General features: G+C 43.1%; 1 protein-coding gene across 1 annotated transcript in view; it reads right to left on the bottom strand.

Moving 5' to 3' along the window:
• Positions 1-22,146, bottom strand: part of LOC136863491 (lutropin-choriogonadotropic hormone receptor) — a 207,931-nt gene extending 185,785 nt beyond the window's left edge. The window contains exons 1-2 of the mRNA XM_068225963.1: positions 21,947-22,146; positions 1,282-1,350 (exon numbers count right to left, since the gene is read on the bottom strand). Coding sequence (XP_068082064.1) covers positions 1,282-1,350; positions 21,947-22,146 — 269 coding nt within the window. The remainder of the gene's footprint in view (positions 1-1,281; positions 1,351-21,946) is intronic.
• Between the last annotated feature and the right edge of the window lie 373 nt (positions 22,147-22,519).

Below are 22,519 nucleotides of genomic sequence, written 5' to 3'. Positions count from 1 at the left end.
CGACTAGCGAAAACATGGCGGATGTTCGTTCAATTAGCTTCAGCCAGGCAGCGCTTTCGCCTCTCTATGTTATTCTAGGCCGTTGGCTCCAACTATTATTTATAGCAACGCCAACGCCCTACCGTTTCAAATAGAAGTGGGACTGTATCACTCCAGAAGTCCAAAACTTGTGACCGAACTCAGTAAATTTCTGAGAAACAGAAACTTGATCTTAGTTACACATAGCCGGAGCGAGAATTTCTTTATTCTAAATGTTTAGGAACCATCAGTAGATTGGAGATCCCTAGCTGTTTGAACACAAGGAAGAGGGCTACGACTCAGAATATGTACGAGATGCCTGATCCTCTTCCATAGTAACTGGTATCCTGACTTTCAAGACTACTTGCATAGGTATTTTTTACAAGTTACTTTACATCGTACCAACACATGTAGGTCATATGGGGACGATAGAAGAGGAAAAGGCTAGGAGTGGGAAGGAAGCAGCCGTGGCCCTAATTAAGGTACAGCCTCAGCATTTGCCTGGTGTGAATATGGTAAACCACGGAAAACCATCTTCAAGGCTGCCGGCAATGGGGTTCGAGCCCACTATCTCCCGAATTCTGGATACTGGCCGCACATAAGCGACTGCAGCTATAGAGCTCGGTTATACATGGGTATAGTCAATGCGGGCTTAAAGCATATTGAATAATTTAGGCACGGGCGATTTTGTGTGGCATAAAATTCAAAATATTATACATACTAATGACATTGAAAACTAAATCAAGGAGAGAACAATCATTTTTTTATTTGCTTTACGTCGCACCGAGACAGATAGGTCTTATGGCGACGATGAGGCAAGAAGGGGCTAGGAGTGGGAAGGAAGCGGCCATGGTCTTAATTAAGGTGCAGCCCTAGCATTTGTCTGGTGTGAAAATCGGAAACCACGGAAAACCATCTTCAGGGCTGCCGACAGTGGGGTTCAAACCCACTATCTCCCGAATACTGGATACTGGCCGCACTTAATCGACTGCAGCTATCGAGCTCGGTCTGAGAACAATCATTAAATAATGATCATATTGGTGATTGGCATTAGAAAATATGTTATTAAACGGCTCTTGTTGAAGAAACAGCTACGGAATGTAAAACATTTTGAAAGCCTCTATAAAGATACTGATCATACCGTACACTGCAGGGCCTATCTTAGATTTCGAGCTGCATGATTTTAACTGGAAGAAGATAGACTTTTGAGAGCTTCTTTACAAGATAAAATAAGTGCAGTTATAAATAAAGAAAAATACTTACATAGTAGCTATTTGTGAGCCGTTGAAAGCCCACTCGTCAACTTCTTCAATCAGGTTATAATTCAAGTTCCTGAAACAAGTGGAGAAGGCAATGGTTCATAAACATGTCAGCCAATACAGTAGGAGTATTGTTATACTACGTTGATCATGTAATTAAAGTAACGGTGTCTGCAATGTGTCCCACCATCCCTCCCGAAATGTGAATAGCGAAACTGCGACACATTCTTCTATTGTTAATCGTGTTTGTGCTGTGAAGTTCAGAACACGGATTTAGGGCCATTTGTCTCTCCAGAAGTCGCATGCATAGGATCATTAGGGCGTGTCTACATTTTGACATTTTGCTGTATTTGAGAAACAGAACAACGTATTTCTAACTAATGTTTGTTAGTTTTTAAAACTGGTATTGCCAAAGTAAATAGCAATAGTTTAAGCACGGACTAGCTGATGTACCCGTGCTTAGCTATGGAATTCTACACTGTATACGGAACTCTAGATTAAGTAGTGTACACGTTGTGTGTAAAATTGTATCAGCTTAATTGCAGACCCTCTTGCCTTCTATCAGTCACAATCAAGCTGGGGAGTTTTCATTATAATGGTAGACACTCACACTCAACCTGCCTTTTTAAATCCTCAGGAAGAATGTCGTTTTGGCTTTCCTAACTGAAGTGAACATAGGTCATTACAATGCCGTCAGTAGGAATATCGCTATTGAAAGCAATGCTATGATACGAAATAGTCGATCAAATGAAAAACCGCACATTTCATCACTTTTAATGAACAATACTACGCTGCCAATCTAACAGTTCAAATTTCCAGAGCGGGAATGACCAGGCCGCAGACAGCCGTGAACACTCCGTTGCCATTATTCAGTTAAGAGTGCACACGGCTCGTTCCAATCAGCGCCTCAGGGAAGGTATCGAATAGCTGGAATACTATGCTGAACCAGTGTGTTACGAACGAGTAATATCAGAATATTTATGAACCAGAGGAATGACATGCTCGAGAAGAGTTATCTAACTCCCCAGATACTTTCCGCGAATCTTCAGGCAGGCTGTTAGACAGCTGTGGCTGCAGAAGGCACAAAGAACATCACAACAATGCTCAGTGTAATGATGTTGTTGATCAGTTTTATGAGTTTCCTATATTGTAGGTCTTAACATTTAGTCTTCTTCCGACTCTGTGATATTAGAGCATCTAATGTAAAGTGAGTCCTCCTTCATTTCGTGACTCCCTGTTGTCTTATTATGCAAGCGATGGTTCCTTTACGATTTTTCTCATTTTTATAATCATCTTCACAAATTTCCTTGCCGATATGGACCGAAGACCATGTGTTCTTACACCTTAAGATAACCATGACACAATCCATCGCCATTTAACACAATTGAACAATATTTTCTTGTCAGCAATGCTCGGCATTGATATGGACTAAGCAACAAAAGTCTAAATTAATCTAAATTAATTAATTCTCTTGTTATAGTCGTCCCCCAATGAGTGGGCACGGTAGAATATCACACACGGTATCCCCTGCCTGTTTTAAGAGGTGACTAAATGAGGCCCCAGGGGCTCTGAGGGTGAGTAGATGGGTAGGTAGGTAGGTAGGTAGGTAGGTAGGTAAGTGGGTTGACGACCACGGAGCCGTTAGCTGAGTCCTTGCATTGCTACCATTTACCTGTGCCAGGCTCTCCACTTTCATCTATCAGTAGTATAATTGGACAGTTCAGCGGCCGCCTCCGCCTGCGGGCTCCCTGGGGCCCCTCCGCCTCCCGCGGGAAATTTGAATTTTGGCGGGAAATTTCAATTTTGGCGCGAGATTTGAATTTGTAAACAAATCCACGTGCTTTTTGACAGCTGTCATCGACAACAACGCATCGCTAACCTCACTGCTACCATCTTGACGGGCCTAAACCTCAGTGGTACCAACTTAACCCAACTAGCGCGAGATTTGAATCGGTAAACAAAGCCACGTGTTTTTTGACAGCCACGTGCTTTTTGACAGTCAACAACGCATCGCTAACCTCAGTACTGCCATCTTGACGGGCCTAAACTTCAGTAGTACCAGCTTAACCTAACTAGCGCGAGATTTGAATCGGTAAACAAAGCCACGTGCTTTTTTGACAACCACGTGCTTTTTGACAGCTATCATCGACAACAACGCATCGCTAACTTCAGCGTTACTATCTTGACGGACCTAAACCTTAGTGGTACCAACTTAACCTAACTAGCGCGATATTTGAATCGGTAAACAAATCCACGTGCTTTCTGACAGCTGACATCCGCCATCTTTTATCAACAGAGCACAGTGCTGCCCTCTTTAGCTACTTACCTTTGAAATGTGGTGGCGGATAATTTGAAAAATGCTTTTTGATAGCAGCCATCTTTAATCGACAGAGCACCGTGCTGCACTCTGGTGACAGACAATTCCACGTGACAGCAGCCATCTTTAATCAAGAGAGCACAGGGCTGCACTCTAGTGGTGGCGGCAATTTGAAAAATTTCACATGCTCTTGTTTGGAAACAAAGCCACGCGCTTTTTTGACAACTACCATCCGCCATCTTTAATCAAGAGAGCATCGTGCTGCACTCTCTAGTTGAAATGTGGTGGCGGCAATTTGAAAAATTCCATGTGCTCTTGTTTGGAAACAATGCTACATGCTTATTTGACAGCTACCATCCGCCATGTTTAATCAAGAGAGCACCGTGCTGCACTCTCTAGTTGAAATGTGGTGGCGGCAATTTGAAAAATTCCACGTGCTCTTGTTAGGAAACAATGCCACATGCTTATTTGACAGCTGCCATCCGCAATCTTTAATCTATAGAGCACAGTGCTGCCCTCTTTAGCTGAAATGTGGTGGCGGATAATTTGAAAAATTCTTTTTGACAGCAGCCATCTTTGAGCACCGTGCTGCCCTCTTCAGCTAGATACCTGTGGTGGCAGGCAATTCCACGTGACAGCAGCCATCTTTGTGCGCCGTGCTGCCCTCTTTGTGGCGGTGGTAAATTCCAAGTGCTTTACAAACTCTCCTGTTTTTTTTCTGACAGCTGTCATCCACCATCTTGCATCACAAACCTCAGTGCTGAACTCTTTTGCTAGATATCTTTGAAATGTGGTGGCGGCAATTTGAAAAATTCTATGTGCTCTTGTTTGGAAACAAAGCCACGTGCTTTTCTGACAGCTGTCATCCACTATCTTTAATCAATAGAGTACCGTGCTGCTATCATGCGGGCAATTTCGTCAGCTGTCATCCACCATCTTTAATCTACAGAGCACCGTGCTGCCCTCTGTGGTAGCGGGCAATTTGAAAAGTTCTGCTAGCTGTCATCCGCCATCTTTAATCAAGAGAGCACCATGCTGCCCTCTTTAGCTAGATACGTTTGAAATGTGGTGGCGGCAAATTGAAAAATTCCACGTGCTCTTGTTTAGTAAACAAACTCACGCGCTTTTTGTCAGCTGTCATCCGCCATCTTACATCGCAAACCTCAGTGCTGCGCTCTTTAGGTACATACCTTTGAAATATGGTGGCGGATAATTTAAAAACAAAAATTCTACAGCAGCCATCTCTCGACGCTAATTGCACAAGATGGCTGCTATACATGACTCCTTAAACTTGCTTATGCAAGATGGCCGCTATACACAGATTCTTATCAGGCTCCCTTTGGATGCTTGCGCAAGATGCCGGTTATAAAAGGCTCCTTATGAGAAGCCCCAGGGATGCTTGCGCAAGATGGCGGTTGCTCTTATGAGGCGGCTTAAGAGTCCTTGCACAAGATGGCTAGAGACGCCCTAAGGATGCTTGCACAAGATGGCGGACACTAGATGGTTGCTATACACGACTCCTTACGAGACGCCTTAAGGGTGCTTGCGCAAGATGGCTGCTGCACTTATGAAGAAAGCTAGCTTAGAGGCTAACGTGTAGTGCCAGTTCGATTCATTAAATTTAGGGCTTAAATGCAAAATGATAAATATCTCGAAAACGGTGCATCGTAGAGCAAAACGGACAAAATTTTTCCGCCTAGTACGTAGGTTCGCAGTATGAGGAACAAGAAAAACATAGTCTAATGATGGGATCAACGGTTCGGTTCCTACTTAGGTCCTTTGGGATTTGCTATGTTTTAGCTTGTATTGAAGCGAGTCTTCGTAACATTATCAGGTCTAGCTATGGTAGAGAGTATAACGTACCATGCTGGTTCGATTCATTAAATTTGGGGCTTAAATGCAAAATGTTAAATATCTCGAAAACGGTGCATCAGAGCAAAAGGGACAAAAATTTTCCGCCTAATACCCAAATTCGCAGTATCAGGAAAAAGAGAAACATAGTCTAATGATGAGATCGACGGTTCGGTTCCTACTTAGGCCCTTTGGCATTTGCTCTGTTTTAGCTTGTATTGAAGCAAGTCTTCGTAACATGATCAGGTCTAGCTATGGTAGAGAATATAACGTACCGTGCTGGTTCGATTCATTAAATTTGGGGCGTAAATGCAAAATGTTAAATATCTCGAAAACGGTGCATCGTAGAGCCAAACGGACAACATTTTTCTATCCTCACTCTTGCCATCTTTACGGCGGTAAACCTCAAGGCTGCCACCTTATGCATGTTTAGCGCGGAATTTATAATCCAACAACAGAACATTGCTAAACTCTCTGCTATCATCCTGAAAAGTTCAGTGTTCCAAACACTAGTTCGAAGAACGTAACTCATTGTACCTCGGGGATTTTATTAGGTAAGACGTAACCCCTAGGTTCCATTCCTTGTTCTGAACATGAAACCATTTACAAATAAAGATTAATTTTCTACACTTAACAAAGTACAAGCGTTCTTGCTGATAGCGATCGATGACGTTGTTGCTCCTTTAGCCCTTTAGCCCTTTTGCCTATTATCCCTTTAGCCAATTAGCCCTTTTGGCCATTAGCCCTTTAGCCAAGGAATGTGCAGTAAGGAGGCGGAAGAGTCCTTTCATCCTTTTTTGCCCTTCTGATAAGACGTAACCCCTGGGATCATTGAAGTTGTAGTTTTGCAATATCGTTTACTGAGCGAGTTAGCTACGCGATATGTGCACAGTGTGTTTCCATAGTTTTTGATTTTACACTAAGCAAATCATTAAAATTGTACTTTAGCTCTGAACACATCAAACAATGTTCTGAACATATGTTGAAATTAACAACATCAATTACAGTGTCCGATTCTACTCTTGTTATGTTTCAATCTGATCTTCTTAGAACAAGGGTATCCCCTGACATGTTCTAAACACATGATGTATTGAGTACAGTGTTCGATGCTAGTCTTGATCACTTATTTTGTGTTCTGAACACATCAATCAATATTCTGATCACATGTTGTATCGAGTACAGCGTTTGATTCTATTCTTCTAATGTTTCGCAAGTCTAAAGATGCACAATAATGTTATCGCTGCACACGCTTGCCTTCGCGATGCAGGTTTAAACTTGTTTGATATAAAACTATGCCTTGACATAAGAGGCGGAGGAGGGGAAGGAGGAGGTAGAGAAGGAGGAGGAGGAGGAGGAGGAGGAGGAGAATGATAAGGCTTTAACAGCCTCTGTATAATCACCATTGTTTAAAGATGACAGCTGTCAAAATAATTTTTCATATTATCCGCCACCACATTTCAGCTGATGAGGGCAGCAGGGTGCTCTGTTGCTTTTGCACATAGAATTTCAAATTGCCCTACACCGCATGCATAACAGCAGCCGTTATCTTGCGCAGTAGCCTCTAAGCTAGCTTTCTTCATAAGACTAGCCGCCATCTTGTGCGAGCACCCCTAGGCTGTCTCATAAGGAGCTATGTATAGTCACCATTTTGTGTCCACCATCTTGCGTAAGCATCCCTAGGACGTCTCAAGCTATCTTGTGTCTCATAAGAGCAGCCACCATCTTGTAGAATTAGATAGCTGCCAATGCCAAAGGGCTTAAGTAGGAATCGAACCGTTGATCTCATCATTAGACTATGTTTCTCTTGTTCCTGATACTGCGAACCTAAGTATTAGGCGGAAAAATTTTGTCCGTTTTGCTCTACGATGCACCGTTTTCGAGATATTTAACATTTTGCATTTAAGCCCCAAATTTAGTGAATCGAACCAGCACGGTACGTTATGCTCTCTACCATAGCTAGACCTGATCATGTTACGAAGACTTGCTTCAATACAAGCTAAAACAGAGCAAATGCCTAAGGGCCTAAGTAGGAACCGAACTGTCGATCTCATCATTAGACTATGTTTATCTTGTTCCTGATACTGCGAACCTGGGTATTAGGCGGAAACATTTTGTCCGTTTTGCTCTACGATGCACCGTTTTCGAGATATTTAACATTTTGCATTTAAGCCCCAAATTTAATGAATCGAACCAGCACGGTACGTTATTATTCTCTACCATAGGTAGACCTGATCATGTTACGAAGACTCGCTTCAATACAAGCTAAAACAAAGCAAATCCCAAAGATTCTAATTAGGAACCGAACCGTTGATCCCATCATTAGACTATGTTTTTCTTGTTCCTCATACTGCGAACCTACGTACTAGGCGGAAAAAGTTTGTCCGTTTTGCTCTACGATGCACCGTTTTCGAGATATTTATCATTTTGCATTTAAGCCCTAAATTTAATGAATCGAACTAGCACGACACGTTAGCCCCTAAGCTAGCTTTCTTCATAAGAGCAGCAGCCATCTTGCGCAAGCACTCTTAAGGCGTCTCGTAAGGAGTCGTGAATCGCAACCATCTTGTGTGCGTCATCTTGTGCAAGCATCCTTAGGGCGTCTCTAGCCATCTTTTGCAAGGACCCTTAAGCCGCCTCATAAGAGCAACCGCCATCTTGCGCAAGCATCCCTGGGGCTTCTCATAAGGAGCCTTTTATAACCGCCATCTTGCGCAAGCATCCCAAGGGCGTCTCATAAGGATCTATGTATAGCGGCCATCTTGCATAAGCAAGTTTAAGGAGTCATGTATAGCAGCCATCTTGTGCAATTAGCGTCGAGAGATGGCTGCTGTAGAATTTTTGTTTTTAAATTATCCGCCACCATATTTCAAAGGTATGTACCTAAAGAGCGCAGCACTGAGGTTTGCGATGTAAGATGGCGGATGACAGCTGACAAAAAGCGCGTGAGTTTGTTTACTAAACAAGAGCACGTGGAATTTTTCAATTTGCCGCCACCACATTTCAAACGTATCTAGCTAAAGAGGGCAGCACGGTGCTCTCTTGATTAAAGATGGCGGATGACAGCTAGCAGAACTTTTCAAATTGCCCGCTACTACAGAGGGCAGCACGGTGCTCTGTAGATTAAAGATGGTGGATGACAGCTGACGAAATTGCCCGCATGATAGCAGCACGGTACTCTATTGATTAAAGATAGTGGATGACAGCTGTCAGAAAAGCACGTGGCTTTGTTTCCAAACAGGAGCACATAGAATTTTTCAAATTGCCGCCACCACATTTCAAAGGTATCTAGCAAAAGAGTGCAGCACTGAGGTTTGTGATGCAAGATGGTGGATGACAGCTGTCAGAAAAAAGCACGAGGGTTTGTAAAGCACGTGGAATTTGCCACCGCCACAAAGAGGGCAGCACGGCGTTCAATGATGGCTGCTGTCACGTGGAATTGCCTGCCACCACAGGTATCTAGCTGAAGAGGGCAGCACGGTGCTCAAAGATGGCTGCTGTCAAAAAGGATTTTTCAAATTATCCGCCACCACATTTTAGCTAAAGAGGGCAGCACTGTGCTCTATAGATTAAAGATGGCGGATGGCAGCTGTCAAATAAGCATTTGGCATTGTTTCCAAACAAGAGCACGTGGAATTTTTCAAATTGCCGCCACCACATTTCAACTAGAGAGTGCAGCACGGTGCCCTCTTGATTAAACATGGCGGATGGTAGCTGTCAAATAAGCGTGTAGCATTGTTTCCAAACAAGAGCACGTGGAATTTTTCAAATTGCCGCCACCACATTTCAACTAGAGAGTGCAGCACGATGCTCTCTTGATTAATGATGGCGGATGGTAGTTGTCAAAAAAGCACGTGGCTTTGTTTCCAAACAAGAGCATGTGAAATTTTTCAAATTGCCGCCACCACATAGACTGCAGCCCTGTGCTCTCTTGATTAAAGATGGCTGCTGTCACGTGGAATTGTCTGTCACCAGAGCGCAGCACGGTGCTCTGTCGATTAAAGATGGCTGCTATCAAAAAGCATTTTTCAAATTATCCGCCACCACATTTCAAAGGTAAGTAGCTAAAGAGGGCAGCACTGTGCTCTGTTGATAAAAGATGGCGGATGTCAGCTGTCAAAAAGCACGTGGATTTGTTTACCGATTCAAATCTCGCGCTAGTTAGGTTAAGTTGGTACCACTAAGGTTTAGGTCCGTCAAGATAGTAACGCTGAAGATAGCGATGCGTTGTTGTCGATGATAGCTGTCAAAAAGCACGTGGTTGTCAAAAAAGCACGTGGCTTTGTTTACCGATTCAAAGCTCGCGCTAGTTAGGTTAAGTTGGTACTACTGAGGTTTAGGCCCGTCAAGATGGCAGTACAGAGGTTAGCGATGCGTTGTTGTCTGTCAAAAAGCACGTGGCTGTCAAAAAACACGTGGCTTTGTTTACCGATTCAAATCTCGCGCTAGTTAGGTTAAGTTGGTACCACTGAAGTTTACGCCCGTCAAGATGGCAGCAGTGAGGTTAGCGATGCGTTGTTGTCGATGACAGCTGTCAAAAAGCACGTGGCTTTGTTTACAAATTCAAATCTCGCGCCAAAATTCAAATTTCCCTCCAAAATTCATATTTCCCGCGGGAGGCGTAGGGGCCCCTGGGAGCCCGGAGGCGGAGGCGGCCGCTGAACAGTCCAATTATACTACTTTTATCCTATCCGACCTCCCTTGGTCATATCTTGTCCTTTTCTTGACGCGATATGATTACGTATGGAGGCATAAGGAGTCTTTCATTTTCACGCTTTTCATGGGCCTTGTCATTCTTGGGCCGATAATTTAATTTTCTGAATGTCAGATCCCTTCCATTTTTTCTCTCTGATTAGTGTTATATAGACGATGGTTGCCTAGTAATACTTCCTCTTAAAACAATAATCACCACCACCCATGTTATTATAATCGGCACGGTAAGACTGAATAAGACATAAATGATCTAAAATTGTATTCTCTAAACTTTTTTAAATAGTAGCCTACTTTTCGAAATTACCAATAACGTAGTTTGTTTGTTTTTGTTTGTTTGTTTGTTTGTTTGTTTGTTTATTTGTCCAACTCTTGTCCCATTTCTCCACGGGGTCGGGTATGAGGCGAGATGAATCTCTCATGGCGGATGTATATCACCGGATGCTCTTCCTGACGTCAAGCTCATCAGAGGAGCTAATGAGATGAAATGGATGACGTGATATATAATAGTAGGAAGGGAGAAGGTAAAACCCGGTGCCGGCACATGGCCTACTCCAGTGGAATAGCACCGAGGTGTCTGCTCAAGTCTTAACGTCTCCATCCGACGGACGAATCGCCATCAACATCGTCATATGCCCTCACTCCATATGAGCAATGCGGAGAGGTTTGGAATTTAATCCAGGCTTTTGGCACGCAATCTAGGTATTGGACATTTTATACCACCACCGCCCCCTACCCTGCCGACCAACATTCTGATGGTGAATTTTTTCGAACATCGGGACTCGAACCGGCTAACCACGGTGTCAGACCTTTTAGACTTCAACGCCTTAACCATCATGGCCAGGGCTAGGGCCAAGACTAACATCTGTAATTAACATTAAATTTTAGGTGACTTCCCCTAAGCTACCATTTCAGCCACGGTGAGTTAAAATTATTTATAGCGTAGACTGGAGTTCCTTATTACCCAACTTTGCATACCGATTTTCATTAAATTCTATTTACCCATTTTCTTGTGGTTCGGCGGTAATAGCAGATATTTCGGATTCTGGAGGTCAAATGGGCTGTATCGCAATTGACCTGTCTAAAGCATTTGATAGGGTGGATCATGGGAGACTACTGGCAAAAATGAGTGCAATTGGACTAGACAAAAGAGTGACTGAATGGGTTGCTATATTTCTAGAAAATAGATCTCAGAGACTTAGAGTAGGCGAAGCTTTATCTGACGCTGTAATAATTAAGAGGGGAATTCCTCAAGGAAGTATTATCGGACCTTTATGTTTTCTTATATATATAAATGGTATGAGTAAAGGAGTGGAATCGGAGGTAAGGCTTTTTGCGGATGATGTTATTCTCTTTAGAGTAATAAATAAGTTACAAGATTGTGAGCAACTGCAGTGTGACCTCGAAAATGTTGTGAGATGGACAGCACGCAATGGTATGATGATGAACGGGGTTAAAAGTCATGTTGTGAGTTTCAGAAATAGGAAAAGTCTCTCAGTTTTAATTACCGCGTTGATGGGGTGAAAGTTCCTATTGGGGATCATTATAAGTATCTAAGTGTTAATATAAGAAAAGATCTTCATTGGGGTAATCACATAAATGGGATTGTAAATAAAGGGTACAGATCTCTGCACATGGTTATGAGGGTGTTTGGGGGTTGTAGTAAGGATGTAAAGGAGAGGGCATATAAGTCTCTGGTAAGAACCCAACTAGAGCATGGTTCCAGTGTATGGGACCCTAAACAGGATTACCTGATTCAAGAACTGGAAAAAATCCAAAGAAAAGCAGTTCGATTTGTTCTGGGTGATTTCCGACAAAAGAGTAGCGTTACAAAAATGCTGCAAAGTTTGGGTTGGGAGGAATTGAGAGAAAGAAGAACAGCTGCTCGACTAAGTGGTATGTTCCGAGCTGTCAGCGGAGAGATGGCGTGGAATGATATTAGTAGACGAATAAGTTTGAGTGGCGTTTATAAAAGTAGGAAAGATCACAATATGAAGATAAAGTTGGAATTCTAGAGGACAAATTGGGGAAAATATCCATTTATAGGAAGGGGAGTTAGGGATTGGAATAACTTACCAAGGGAGACGTTCAATAAATTTCCAATTTCTTTGAAATCATTTAGGAAAAGGCTAGGAAAACAACAGATAGGGAATCTGCCACCTGGGCGGCTGCCCTAAATTCAGATCAGTATTGATTGATTGATATGGACTTAGCAACAAAAAAAATCATGAATATCTCTCTTATCGTAGCTTGTACGGTAAAAATGTATGAACCGAGCTCGATAGCTGCAGTCGCTTAAGTGCGACCAGTATCCAGTAATCGGGAGATAATGGGTTCGAGCCCGACTGTCGGCAGCCCTTATTATGGTTTTCCGTTGTTTCCCATTTTCACACCAGGCAAATGCCGGGGCTGTACCTTAATTAAGGCCACGGCCGCTTCCTTCCAATTCCTAGGCCTTTCCTATCCCATCACCACCGTAAGACATACCTGTGTCGGTGCGACGTAAAGCAAATAGGAAAAAAAAGGGAAAAAAAAGTATCAGACATAAATGACCGGAAATTGGATTTTATATAATTTTAATTATATAGTATTTATCGATAGGACTACTAATAACACAAATATTTGACAAATAAATATTAAGGCCTTCCCCTTAACTTCCTCTTAAAAATAATAATAAAATGATTTATGGCCTGGATTATAGTGACTTATTTCCTGACTTTATATACAAATACAGACAGACAGACAGACAGACAGACAGACAGACAGACAGACAGACAGACAGACAGACAGACAGACAGACAGACAGACAGACAGACAGACAGACAGACAGACAGACAGACAGACAGACAGACATTACGGAAAATTAAAAAGTGCATTTCCTTGTTACCGTGGACACGACCGATACAGAAAAACCATTCTTTTAAAATTCTGAGCAATGTACAGACAAAACTCGTATTTTGTGTGTATGTTGGGTATTCAGTCCGAAGGCTGGTTTGATCCCCCACAGTTCCGCCAACAGCTGTCATAGATAGCCTAGGCGTCACTGAAGATTTCTAGATGCATTAGCATTACAATATTTTCTAATTAACATTTCCAGTGTCTTTACGAATACAGAATGACCTGCAGTAGACGAGAACGAGGAAGTGGTTTACACTCAGTGCTGTATTTTCCCACTGCCATCCTTCAAACATCTTGTACGTCATATAGTCCAAATTACATCCATGTTTACATGACGTATGATTAATGTGACTCCACTTCCTTGCGGAGCTGTCTACAACAGGACATAAATTTGTCTACAAAGCATGTCGCAGGAAATGCTCCTGAACAAAATGAAATGATAAATACTGGTAGTATAAATTCTATTTGTACTCTAATCTACAGGAGAAACGTTAACGAGCTACAGGGCAGCACATTGATGTATTAGCTCGTTCAGCATTTGTAGGAATCACAGAGTTTAAATGACTGCGGTTGGAGAAAGGCTGGAATATTCTCATACTTACATAACTCCAAGCAGTAAGCCGTAGGAATAATACAGCGCAGTCACTATTTTCGTGCCTGAACTAATTTCTTCGCTAAAATCAGCTAAAATTTGTAAAGTTCGTTTTGTAACAGTACTATTCTTAAGGTTACGTGCCAGATGCGACCGTGCCGGATGCGACCCGGCCATTATCGTGCAAATAGCGACCGAATGGATAAGCATCGTGCCGCATGCGACCCATCAATCACTTACAATTGATCTGCATTAAGGCCTGTCACCTAGTGGCAGATTACTTATAAGTAGCTAACTTGGTCTTTTCTAAAATAAAGGTATGACACCGTGGTTAACAGGTTCGAGTACCGTTGGTCGAAAGAAATATACAATAATGTTGCTGGCTTTACGTCCCAGTAACTACTTTTATGGTGTAAGGAGACGCCGAGGTGCCGGAATTTAGTCCCGCAGGACTTATTTTTACGTGCCAGTAAGTCCACCGACACAAAGCTGACGTATTTGAGCATGTTCAAATACCACCGGATTGAGCCAGGATCGAACCTGCCAAGTTGGAGTCGGAAGACCAGCATCTCAACCGTCTGAGCCGTCTGAGCCACTTAGCCTGGATAAAAAAAATTCACCATCAGAATGTTGGCCGGCAGGGTAGGAAAGTTGGTGGTAGACAGTTTCTAATCACTAGATTGCATGCCAAAAGCCTGGATTCAAATCCAAACCTTTTCGCGGTGTTCAAATGGAGTGAGGGGATATGATGCTGTTGATGGTGATTCGGCCGTCGGATTGAGACGTAAAGCATTGAGCAGACCCCTTGGTATTATTCGAGAGGAAACCGAAAACCGCGTTTCATCTCTCCCAACTTCATTATCATAATCCCACATCCAGACGCGCAGGCCACCCACGGGTGTCAGGTAGAAAGACCTGCACCAGGCAAGCCGAACACGTCCTCGGACACTACTGGTACTAATAGGACACGATAAGTACAGTAAGTAGGCCTAAGCGTAAATAATTTCAGAGAATTAGGATTTTTTTGCTAGTGGCTTTACATCGCACCGACAGAGAGGTCTTAAGGCGACGATGGGATAGCAAAGGGCTAGGAATGGGAAGGAAGCGGCCCTGGTCTTAATTAAAGTACAGCCCCAGCATTTGCCTGGTGTGAAAATGGAAAACCACGTAAAACCATCTCCAGGGCTGCCGACAGTGGGAATCGAACCGACTATTCCCGGATGCGAGCTCAGGCCCGCGCGCCTCTAACCGCATGGCCAACTCGCCCGGTGGGAAAAGACGTAAACGCATCACCATGTTTCGTGTTGTAACACGAGTTTCCCCCAGAAGTGTTATATTAAGTACCGGTATGGGCAGTAGCTGCTTATAGGACTAATTGAAATGGTATTGCACTTCGTTTAGCTTACCTTATCTTGGGTGATGACACAAGTTATCAAATGACAATTTGCGTGTCAACACCGGTCGCAACCGAAACGGTTACAGATTATGCGGTCGCTAGTGGCTCGGGTCGCATGCGGCACAGTCGCAACTGGCACGCCACCATTCTTAAGGCCAGACTAAGTAGCTCAGGTGGTAGAATCAATGGCATTCTGGGCTCAAGTTGGTAGGTTCTATCCCGGTGTAGGCCATTGATATATGCAGGTGCTCAAATACGCCAGCCTAGTGTCGGTAGATTTATGAAAACCTAAAGCTACTCTTGCGGGACAAAATTACGTCACATAGAGTGAGGCGTCTCCGAAAACCGTAAAAAATACCAGTGGAGCGTAATACCAGTAACAGTATTATTATTATTATTATTATTTTTTTTACAATTTGCTTAATGTCGCACCGACACAGATAGGTCTTACGGCGACAATGGGATAGGAAAGGCCTAGGAGTGGGAAGGAAGCGGCCGTGTCCTTGATTAAGGTGTAACCCCAGAATTTGGCTGGTGTGGAAATGATAAACCACGGAAAATCATCTTCAGGGCTGCCGACAGTGGGGTACGAACCCACTATCTCCCGAATGCAAGCTCACAGTTGCGCGCGCCAGACAATAATAATAAGAATATTAATGTTTTTCCTTAGTAACATTGAGCGTTTATCAGGAAAAAATAATTAAAACTCAGTGATATCATACCCAATAAACTATTAACTGGACAAAGTTAACTGCCTCTTGTTACCAACTTTCTCTGTTTATAAGTAACTAAAAGTCAAATATACTTTCAACGTAAATATATCTTCTTGCTAATATGAAACTTTTTGTAGAGATTTATGGGATATTATTCTAGAGGTTGGCAGAAACTTACAAAGGCTGCTGCTAAGACGACATATAAAAGGAAGAAGAATATGCTACGCTGTGGCCTTAATTAAGGTACAGCCCCGGCATTTGTCTGATGTGAAAATGGGAAACCATGAAATACCATCTTCAGAGCTGATGACGATGTGGTTCGAATCCACCATCTACCGAATGCAAGGTCACTCGCACGATGTACTCAAAAGGGCAGACAAGCGATTTTCAAATGATTTTCCCTAAAGCGTCAGTGAGCATAATTCTGCTTTTGCCCAGTGTATATCTACTATGCAATCCGCAGTTAATTTAGAGTGAATGGAGCCTTGTTTGAGGTGCGGTATACACACACATATACATACTCACATGAACTCTTTGAAATCAGTCGTTAACCTAGTACTGCACGGCCACATGCCTTTCGAATAGTGTATGAAAGCCTCCTTTGACAATTTCTGTGGCTACGATTACAGTATCAACAGTCACATAAAACTACGAATGATGAGTGTCCGTTCAAAAGGTGCTATTTCCACTTCATAAAAAACTTTTAGGATTTCGTCGATATGCATTGCAGTAGTTGAATACTATTGAATTTCATGGGCAATCCAGACCAGAAATGTCCATACGCGATCATGGGTACGTTGCATTTGCTTTTTGTTATACGTTTCCTTTGCGTTTTCCACAATTTTCTTCCGGTGGATTTCATGAATTTCGAATAAACACTTTTCAAATAAGCTCTAAATTTCTAGAAGTCCTGCTGGAAAATTAGAGCTATATTAATGCTGAAAACCTTTCTGAGCAAAGTAGGGGTTCCCATACTTCGAAAAACGTAAAATCAATCAATCAATCAATCAATCAATCAATCAATCAATCAATCAATCAATCAATCAATCAATCAATCAATCAATCAATCAATCAATCAATCAATCAATCAATCAATCAATCAATCAATCAATCAATCAATCAATCAATCAATCAATCAATCAATCAATCAATCAATCAATCAATCAATCAATCAATCAATCAATCAATCAATCAATCAATCAATGTTGTGGTTAAGAAAGCAGTTTTCTTGCGATGATATAGTGCTTGTGGTTTGAATAGTGTAGGCTACTCTATATTTATTGAGAATGAACCGTGTTTTGAACAGTCGTCCTCATCAACTGACTTCCAAAACGGGAACACAATTCGTGTGTGTGTCCGTTAACAACATTGCAGGTAAGAAGACGGTTTTCCTATAATATGGGTGTGCAATTTTGGCTCCTCACGGAGAATGTGCATAACATCATAAAAGGCAGCCTTCCTAACCACAATACCGGGCGAGTTGGCCGTGGGGTTAGGATCGCGCAGCTGTGAGCTTGCATCCGGGAGATAGTGGGTTCGAATCCCACTGTCAGCACCCCTGAAGATGGTTTTCCGTGGTTTACTATTTTAACACCAGGCAAATGCTGGGGCTGTACCTTAATTAAGGCCACGGCCGCTTCCTTCCCATTCCTAGGCCTTTCCTATCCCATCGTCGCAATAAGACCTATCTGTGTCGGTGCGACGTAAATCAAAATAGCAAAAAAGAATCTAACCACAGTGTTACGGAAACTATACATAAACTACTCGTGTCCAAAGATTCAGTCGCTCCTCATTTATATTCCGAAATAAACAGCAGTGAAGTTGGATAATTTATTATAAAAACATTCAAATATCATTTTGAAACCCTCGCGACATTATGAAGTCAGGAATTCGAAACATGAAAGCGACTGTAATTTATCACAGGACATAGGCTTTTACAAAGTTCCGTAGCGACAGTTCAAATTATTAATCATCTTTATTGATCATAAAATGTACACAAGGCAACCAAATTTACTTTATGCATTTCATTAATTCCTGACGTAATAATTGAAATGTCTTCTACGGAACAATGCTTATGTCGCGCTTTAGTGATAAACTGAGAAAATTGGCTGTGAGGTACGAGTCGAACATTTGATAATTGATTCGGAAACCCCGCACCTACATTTTCATTTCCGTCAAATCTCAAGGATGTGTCTTCACAGTCTTAGTCTATTCCATCATCCCCGATGACCTACAGTAATTCTTCTTCGTCGTTCTTGGACTTATCCGAATTATTCGGGGCCGATATCAATGTGGACTAAGTCCGTATTTACGGCCGAATGCACTTCGTGACGGCCATACTATGTGGAGAAATGTATTAAATATTGCATGGGATGTGTTGTTTTTAAGTGAAGATGAGTATGAAGACGATTAAAAAGCATTCAGACCCCAAGCTAGAAGAATTAATCAAACGAGACTTAAGTCCTCGGCCTGGCAGGAAATGGAACCATGCACCCTGTGATCAGGTCACTGCGCTGACCATTCAGCCAAGGAATTAGACCAAACTTACATATGTGTTACTTGGCATTAAAAAGTATAGAAAACTCCATGGTAATAAGTATCAAAATATTTCATGGGACACCACATGTGTGCAAACTAATTCATGCTAAGATTTTGACTTCTTTCTTTGCTGCTAGAGTTGTTTACGAAGACAATCGAAGCGCTAGGAAATTTTGCAAACGTTTGTGATCATTGCTTAAATGGCTCATGCAGATTGTCATTCTTGAAGCTAACGCATGAACCTCCTGTTTTACAAGATATCGACATAAATGTTAAGATGATTCTTAGGATCTTCATGTGAAATTTAAATTTTGATGGCTTTGTAATGCACTAAACAGATACTACATAAATTAATTTTAAAAGCGGCAGCAATGCTATAGCATCGCCGTGAAACGCACCCAGGCAATGTTGTTTAAACCATAGTTAAGTTAAATGCCTACCCTCCCTTTGAACAAATGAACACGCCCATCCCCCTCCATGCGCATGCGCAGTGATATAAGGACACACAGCAGTTTTCAACGAGTAGTCACGGAATAGTCGCAAAGTTTTCGAAGCAACAGCAGAGGAGCTGGATGAAAATTGAATGTGCTAGAGGCTGCAATGCACGACAGTGTCACCAAGGACTGCAAGAGGCTTGCGGTGCAACTATGGAACGAAGAAAAACAGTTCTGCAGTCCTGTGAAAGTTACGGTGATTCTTACCTATGATTAGGATGATGTTATTGTAAAGTATACTTTTACCCCACTGCAGAATGTTAATGTGGAGTACTACTGTTCTTTTCTGCAAAACAATCTGCGAACATCGCTGAGAAGAAAACGACGATATTTTAAGCATAACCAACCGATCATTCTCCACGACAATGCAAGGACGCAAGTAGAAGAGCAAAGTATGTTTTAAAACAGTGGGTGCTGCGACAGCATTTTCCCACGCTTTTTCGAATAGGTGGGCTATGTGGATTCTAGGTCATTGTCCTAGTAGTATAGCTATGAGTGTTCTTGTCCGGGTTCTTTGAACTCTGGGTGAGGTTAAGAAGTGCAATCCTAACTTCACAGGTTCCATTGGAGGAGCCCAATCGATCAGGGAATTACATGGGGTGTGTTTGAATCCTAGGTGAGGTCATGACGTTATAACGTTACGTACGAGGGCAATGCTAACCTCACAGGCCAACCTGGGGTGGTTTTATCCCCTAGATGAGGTTATGACGTCATACACTTACGTACGAGGGCAATGCTAACCTCACGGGCCGCTTTGGAAGAGCCGAATCGGACGGGCCGCCTTGGAGAAGCCGATGGGATTAGGTGATCTGCAGATGAGGTTAAGACGCAATTATGATGTGTAAATCTAACCTTGCGTTCGAATGCTAACGTAACCTCACACAGTCCAATCGGTTAGGTGACTTGTAGTAGAGGTTATGATGCCATGATGTAGTGTTAACCTAACCTCGCTACGAGGAACGCTAACCTAACGTCAAAAAGGCTTTTTACGGTCTCCATTAGGAGCAGCCGAACTGGTGAGGTGACTTCTAGGTGTGCTTAACACGTGTGTTAACCTAATCCTGCCCGCGAAATGTAACCTATCCTCACACAGGCTCTTTGTCCTCTTCCCATGGAGGAGTGACGGGACTTTGACGTCACAGCGCGGGCGAATTAAAAATCAGACTTTGGCTAAGAGTGCATCTTATATTCGCATAACGCCATAACATAACGCGCAGGCCTTCTTCTGACAGAGCAGTGACGTAGTAGTGCGGGCGATTTGAAATGCGGGCTACTGGCTAAGGGGGTATGATGTTATAGCCTAACGTGTGCAGGTGTTACCTTACAGGCCCTGGATTCGATCCTTTTCCCAGGCTTAACTGTACAAGGGCGTTTACGACACAGACCTCAAGTTCGATATCCAAGTGTAGAAGCTTAACCTAACAGGCTTAACCCAAGTAGATAAGATGGCGACTATATAGATGGTACTTCATGGTCTCGGATAGCGAATGTGGAGTTAAATACGCTAACGTTTGAGCTGATGAGGTGTCCTGAACACTCAGTTTTAGATTTTAAATTTAGAGCTTATAGATTTGAAATCTAGATATTTATAGCGGCCTACAGTATACTTTGCATCACTCAAAGACCAAACCCTTGTGACCAGAACACATTAGAAACTTTAATTTACTGGGACAGCTATGTCGAACGCGTGGAACAAGATAGTGGGACTGACCAACTGTCATATTAAGGTCACGCTGTTTTTACATGGAGTGATCACGAGGACATGGATGCATGTTTAGATCTGTTCGTTATCAAGGTCCTTCTCTCGTAAACTCAAGCCTTTATACCGGGTTGTTAACCAACCCCTAGCGATTCAGTTTTATGCTTCCCTTCACATTTACTACAATTCTGAAAGACATCGGTCCCTCTTCCTGAACCGAAGTAATATAACGAGATGTGTGTTTACGGACTAGAAGACAGCAGGAATCGTGAGCGCCACTATTAATTCATTATGGGTACCTCAAAAGAACCCGTAAAATGAGTACAGATACGCAGAACACGTACTTTAAAACAGGAGGTAGACGCACAGACCGGGAGTATGGTACTGTATAAGCTGAGAAGTGGGCACCGTAGGTCAAGTGTCGCAGTAGCTCACATGGCAAGTGGGCGGGCAGTTATGCGATAGTAGACAGTGCTCGAGGTAGGAAGTTTGAATCCCATATAAGATTTCTTTTGGCAGCCAGTTGCCTGGGATGTGGTAAGGTTGCGTACTTGATTGCTTCCAAGGAATGATTTGTTTATTTGACCCTGTAAAAGACCGTATGTATCGTTGCATTGGTTATGGTGTTGGGTTGGACGAGGATGAGGTGATGATGGTCTGTGGCCCGTTAGCTACGTCGTATATGCTCCAATCTTCGTAGACCACAGGTAAGGCAGAGTATGCCCCATTTGAACGATAACAACTTGCGATGGCAGGTAAGTATGTAGCTGCGCGAAATCCCCTACTTCGAATCAATTCACGACACAAAGTTCGTTCACTCCCTTGAGATGTATTCCAGCGACGAGTATGTGGATATGTTACTTATCTATGGAGAAGCTAGACAGAATGCATACCAGGCACAACGCCTGTACGAAGAACGCTATCCGGATAGACATCAATCGACGGGCATGACATTTCTGAGTGTGGAAAGACGCCTGCGGGTAGTGCATCCCTGGGAAGGACACGGCCTGTTCGAGATCATCCCGTGACGTCTGATGACAATGAAGAGGTTGTGTTTGTCGCAATCCGGCGTAACCCTCATACTTGCACACGGTCCGTTTCACAGGAGACGAACATCAGCCGAGCGTCTGTTATGCGGATATTGCATACCCACCGGTTTCATTCGTACCACCTGTGCTTACCAGGAGCTCCATGGTCATGATTTCGATGCCCGGATGGCGTTCTGTCAATGGATCCTAGAGCATAGGGACACTGATCCTGCTTTACTGGCGACTCTGTTATTTACGGATGAAGCACGATTCCACAATAATGGAACAGTTAATTGCCATAATATGCATTACTGGAGAGTGGATAATCCCCACTGGGTGCGACAGACAGCTTTTCAGGTACAGTGGGGCGTGAATATATAGCGTGGAATCATGGGTGTTTACCTCATCGGTCCCCAAATCTTGAGGGTCATCTGACCAGCCAACGCTATCTGCGGTTCCTCCAAGATGAACTACCACCGTCTCTGGAACATGTGTCACTCCTTGACCGCTGCAGGGTGTGGTTTGAACATGACAGTGCTCCACCGCGTGCGGCGGTGGTCGTTCGGAACCATTACCATGAGACGTATCCTGATAAATGGGCAGATCGCCTGATCTTGCACCCATGGATTTTTCCATGGGGCCACGTAAAACGAGTGTTGTATGCACAGAAGCCGGCCAGTCCTTGTCACCTTAGACAACTCATCACCGAGGCATGCCGATCCGTTTCGCCAGAGATGTTGCAACGGCCAGACGGTCCTTACAACATTGCGCGCAGCTCTGTATCGACCACGGAGGTCGTCATTTCGAGCAGGTGCTGCGTTAAACGACGTGGATAACTGAGATCCTGTAACATATTTCCTAGCCTCTAACAACCCAGATCCATACCAACGGACCTTTTCAGGGCCAAATAAACAAACCAGTCTGTGAAAAATACCGGCATTATGTATATAACCATGGCACATCCGAATCAACTGGCTTAAAAAGTACTTGCATGAGACTTGAACCTTCT

The sequence above is a fragment of the Anabrus simplex genome, chromosome 2, assembly GCF_040414725.1.
Source record: "Anabrus simplex isolate iqAnaSimp1 chromosome 2, ASM4041472v1, whole genome shotgun sequence".
Taxonomy (NCBI): Eukaryota; Metazoa; Arthropoda; class Insecta; order Orthoptera; family Tettigoniidae; genus Anabrus; species Anabrus simplex.
The sequence above is the reverse complement of the archived record's forward strand: the minus strand, read 5'-3'. Positions and strand labels throughout refer to the sequence as shown.